General features: G+C 36.8%; 1 protein-coding gene across 1 annotated transcript; it reads right to left on the bottom strand.

Annotated features, from left to right (window-relative positions):
• Positions 1 to 230: 230 nt before the first annotated feature.
• Positions 231 to 4,475, bottom strand: LOC126750080 (uncharacterized). Its single transcript, XM_050459581.1, has 3 exons — positions 4,211 to 4,475; positions 3,874 to 4,159; positions 231 to 3,309 (listed from the first exon to the last, which is right to left on the bottom strand). Exons 1-3 carry the CDS (start codon positions 4,473 to 4,475, stop codon positions 231 to 233), a joined length of 3,630 nt encoding a protein of 1,209 aa, XP_050315538.1.
• Between the last annotated feature and the right edge of the window lie 396 nt (positions 4,476 to 4,871).

The raw sequence follows: 4,871 nt of genomic DNA, 5'->3' as shown, positions 1-4,871 counted from the left end.
AAATCTGACACAAGCTCCAAGTGTACCGCCTTAACTGCAAAACAAACAAATATACAGACATAAGCCTTTTGCGATTTTATGCCTCTAGATTTGCCTAATGTGACTAAAAATGGCCCAGCAAAATCAACACCAATTTCTTCAAAGGGTTTTAACTGAGATACTCTACAAGCAGGTAGATCGCTCATATAGGGAACAATAGGCTTGGGATTGACCCTGAAACACCTGTAACACTAAGATAGACATCGATTTATTGCTCTTTTTGCGGACAATATCCAAAACTGCTGCACTATAAAGGAGTGTAATGTTCGCAAGCCAGGATGTAAATGTTTTTCGTGAATATCTACTATTAATAATTCGGTTAGCCTGTGTCTTTGGGGCAATAAAAGAGGGAATTTTTTATCATACGACAAGGTCGAGTTTGTGAGACGACCGCCGACCCTAAGAAATCCATGTTCGTCTAAAAAAGGGTTTAATTGTCTCAATCCTTTCGAAATAGGATTTCCTTTACGAAGGTTGGATATCACCTCGGAAAACACTTCTTCTTGCACCTGTTTTACAAGACACATTAGGGCTTCCTGCAAATCATTTTCACAAAATTTACCGATTACGTGAGGTTCCTTATTCTTGGTCCTGCGAAAAGTCTTTACCCATCTATAACAATACCCTAAGACACGCAAAATCTTTTGTAAGGAAGAATATTTATACAACAACCCATCCCTTTCCAAAAGTTTTAAGGACGTCAAGACAACTCTTTTCTCTTCCTGCAGATATTCCTCGGCATTATTGACAGTAAAATGATTATTAATGGGCCAATGCTCAGAAGACAAACGAAGAAATAAAGGCCCGTTAAACCATGCAGAATAACCTGTTAAATCGGCAGGGCAGAGACCTCTGCTTGCACAATCAGCTGGATTTTCGCCAGTGGGAACATAACGCCATTTTTCAGGGGAGACTCTTTCTTGGATGTGGCTTACTCGATTACTCACAAAGGTGTGCCAACGATGAGCCGAAGATTTGATCCACGACAAAGTCACTTTAGAATCGGACCAAGCATAAATATTGGAAATTAAAAGTTTGTCTCCTAACGCCCCTATGACAAATTCCAACAAGTTAGATAGCAATACAGCCGCGCAAAGTTCAAGTCGAGGTAATGTAATTTTTTTCAAAGGAGCAACCTTAGATTTGCCAATCACAAAGAATACCTGACATTCTTCTTCCACCAAAACACGAAAATAAATAACACCCGCATAGCCCTTCTCACTCGCGTCACAAAGGGCGTGCACCTCGGATTCTGCCTCTATTACAGGAATATGTCTAGGAATTTTAATAGACGAAAGCAGCCCTAGTTCTGATTGAAACCTTTTCCACCTGCGAGTAATATCAGGGGGCGAATTTTCATTCCAATCCATACCTAATTTCCATAAATCCTGTATTAAAATTTTGGCATACATAGTGAGCGGAGAAATCATGCTCAAAGGATCGAAAATCCGAGCCAAACTAGACAGAATTGAACGCTTTGTACAAACGTCACCAGATGTCTCGCGAATTTGGTAAACAAAATTATCCAAACTAGGTTGCCACTGTAAACCCAAAACCTTTAGGCAAGAGGGCTCTTCAGTATCGAATGAAATAGGCTGTTGGTGTTCTATTGGAGTGCCTGACAGAATATCAGGACAATTACTTGCCCATTTCCTTAAGTCAAACCCTCCTCTTTTAAGCAAATTTGTAAGTTCACCCTTAATTTTAATTGCCATATCCAGAGTCTGGCAACCCGACAAAATGTCGTCCACAAAAATGTTTTTTAAAAGAATTTCCGAGGCTATTGGAAAAGATTCCTTTTCATCCATGGCTAACTGCTGTATAGTCCTATTGGCTAAGTATGGTGAAGAAGTAACACCAAATACCACAGTATTTAACTCGTATTCCTGTACGAAATCCTCTCGATTAAATCTCCAAAGGATTCTCTGAAAACGCCTATCGCCCTTCCTGACTAAAATTTGCAAAAACATTTTTCTGATATCTGCAATCAGACAAAATTTATTTAATCTAAAATGAAGGAGTACAGTGGCAATATCAGAATGAAGCTTTGGACCGGCATAAAGAGTGTCGTTCAAAGAAATTCCAGCAGAGGACTTCATGCTAGCATCAAAGACCACTCGCAATTTGGTTGAAACAGATTCTTCCTTTATTACGCAATGGTGCGGTATGTAATAAGTATTGCTATTATGCTGGTTTGATGAAATTAAAGACATATAACCTGAATCCAAATATTCTTGCATAAAACACTTATAACCTTGCAACAATGAAGAATCCTTGTAGATCCTGTTTTCGAGAGAATAGAGTCGACGAAGGGCTAAATGTCTGGATTCACCAAATATATGGTCTTTAATACGGAAGGGCAAAGCAACAACATACTTATTAGAAGCTGGGTCTCTAGCATATGTGTTCGAGTAAAATTCCTCACAAAATGTTGCCTCTGGGGATTCAATTTTCTTAAGAGGGATGTTGTCTAATTCCCAAAGCCTTTTTAAATGTTCATCTAATGATTCTAATGTCAAACAATTAGCTGTCAAACATAACCTTGACGAATTAGAAGAATTTTCCAAAGGTTTTCCATTACCCATGATTACCCAACCAAAAACAGTTTCCAAAAACAAGGGATGATCAATGGAATCCATGGGCTTACAAGATTTAACAATAAAGGGAAACATCTCGGCTCCAATAAGAAGATCTATACGACCTGGTCTCCAAAACTGAGCATCCGCAAGTTCAAAGGTGTCCAAGTTTTTTATGTGCTCTGTGTTTACCATTCTATGAGGCAACTGCGAGCAAATTTCTGGCAATACAAGCACCTTCATCGAAAACTTGGGCTCCGGTGAAAAATGAGGTTTAATTATACACTCTGTAATACCCTTTGAGGTAGTGCGAGCAGTATTTCCGATTCCCGAAATGTCTATTTGGTATTTTTGATACGACAAACCGAGACGAAGAAGACATTCGTTCGAAATAAAACACGCAGCAGCCCCAGAATCTATAAGGGCTCTAACAGGTAAAAAAATACCCTTGGAATCCTTTAACTCCACAATGGCTGTAGGAAGAATAGGTATAGAGGCTGTAGATTCCACTAATGTTGTACCTACTGGAATATGATCAACTAAATTTGTGACACCCATATTCTGAACTTCTTCAGCTGGAGATGGATTAACTTGGGTACTGTGAGTTTTTGCAAAATGCAATAAAGTGTTATGGCGATTTCCACAACTATTACAACCCTGTGAGGTAGTACAATCTTTAACATTATGAGCAGAACTAAGGCAGATCAAACACAGACGTCTAGATTTAGCAAAATTAAATCTAGCATGCGGATTTTTGGAAAGAAATTTGGGGCACGAAGTCAAAAAATGATCCTCTTTACAAAGAGAGCAAATATTATTTGCACTAGTAGAGACAAAGGCCACTGATGGTTTTCTAGAAGTCTGAGGTTGAGATGAACGAGAAAAATTAAAATTAAAATTCGATGGTCTCGAATAATTTTTGACAGCACTCTGTATAATATTTGAAGACTGTATAGCATGAAGTTGGGACTCTAGAAAAGAGTAAAGATCGGAGTAAGCCGGCATCCCTCTTGGACTGTTAGCTGTCCTTTTATTAGCAAAATCAAGTTCAAATCGATTTCTAGTATTATTGTCGATTTTGTATAACAACAAATGAAAAATAATAAAATCCCACTGATCGACAGGATAACGAAGGTTTTTCAATGCTTCTAAATTTTCAGAAAAGGTTCTTAAAAGTTTACTTAAATCTGACAGATTAAAATCATTTCTTAAATTTGAAGAAAAGAATATTTCATTCCAAAATTTTGTTGCAATTAACCTGTGATTTTCATATTTTTTTATTAAAGCATTATAAGCAATGGCATAGTTATCTTCAGTGAGAGGCAAAGAGCGAGCTAAAGCCAAGGGTTCACCATCTAAATATTTTAGCAAATATCTAAATTTGTCAATAACAGAAAGCTCCAAGTCATTATGCACACAACTATTAAACATATCAAAAAATGTTCTCCATTCTTTAAAGTCACCAGTAAAGGCCTTTAGACTTAATGGTTCCAACTTTATGCTTTTATGAGCAGGTTGAAAAGCCATAGCATTGACCGAACTGCCTACAAGTTGATTATATAAAGATTTAAACGAATAAAAAACTTTTGCAACACCTGCCCTCAACTCATCCTGCCTTTGAAATTCTTCATCGCCTAAACTCGCCGTCATACCAATTATCGAATTATGTAACTCCCGAAAAGTTTGAAAATCGTTAACAGTGTCATCATACCTAGCCTTAACTTCACAAATTAAATTTTCATCTGTTTTTGCACTTAAAGCTACAGCATAAGATTCCTTTAAACTATTTGAAACAGCGTTTCTCTGGTATGTGAGCCTATTCAACTTCTCGCTTTGGGAAGCAGTTAATTGCGTTGCCATTTTAGATAACAAAAAAAAATTAAATCAATTAGAAAAAAATTGAAGGTTATTAAGTAGCCCCTACTCCGAAAAAAAGTAAAATAGGACAAGACGTAAATGTATAGAAGCAACTGTCTTAAGTTAAAGAACTCTTTATACTCAACGCATGTGCAACCAGTTTAATTTAAAAAAAAAATTAAATTAAATTGAAAAACCAAATAATAATCCCGTTTTACTATTTATTTACGGCCAAAATTAAACAAACCAAGCGTAAACAAATAGCTGTCAGTTGCTTGCAAGGACGTTCAAAATTAAATTAAACCGTTTAAGGTCAAAAAATTATTTCCACGCATCAAAACAAGTAGCAAGAATACTGGTAACGTATAAGTGTCAAGTACCGTACACCAAATACCTGTA

Source organism: Anthonomus grandis, chromosome 2 (assembly GCF_022605725.1).
Source record: "Anthonomus grandis grandis chromosome 2, icAntGran1.3, whole genome shotgun sequence".
NCBI lineage: Eukaryota > Metazoa > Arthropoda > Insecta > Coleoptera > Curculionidae > Anthonomus > Anthonomus grandis.
This window is presented reverse-complemented; position numbering and strand designations above follow the sequence as displayed.

What these genes read in the sequence shown, in the direction of transcription:
- LOC126750080 (XM_050459581.1), bottom strand. Translation starts at nt 4,475, where the DNA reads ATGGCAACGCAATTAACTGCTTCCCAAAGCGAGAAGTTGAATAGGCTC. An exon ending in GCAGGATGAGTTGAGGGCAG is followed by an intron (nt 4,160 to 4,210) that starts GTGTTGCAAAAG and finishes ATCAACTTGTAG; the next exon opens with GCAGTTCGGTCAATGCTATG. An exon ending in AAAAAATATGAAAATCACAG is followed by an intron (nt 3,310 to 3,873) that starts GTTAATTGCAAC and finishes GATCTGCCTTAG; the next exon opens with TTCTGCTCATAATGTTAAAG.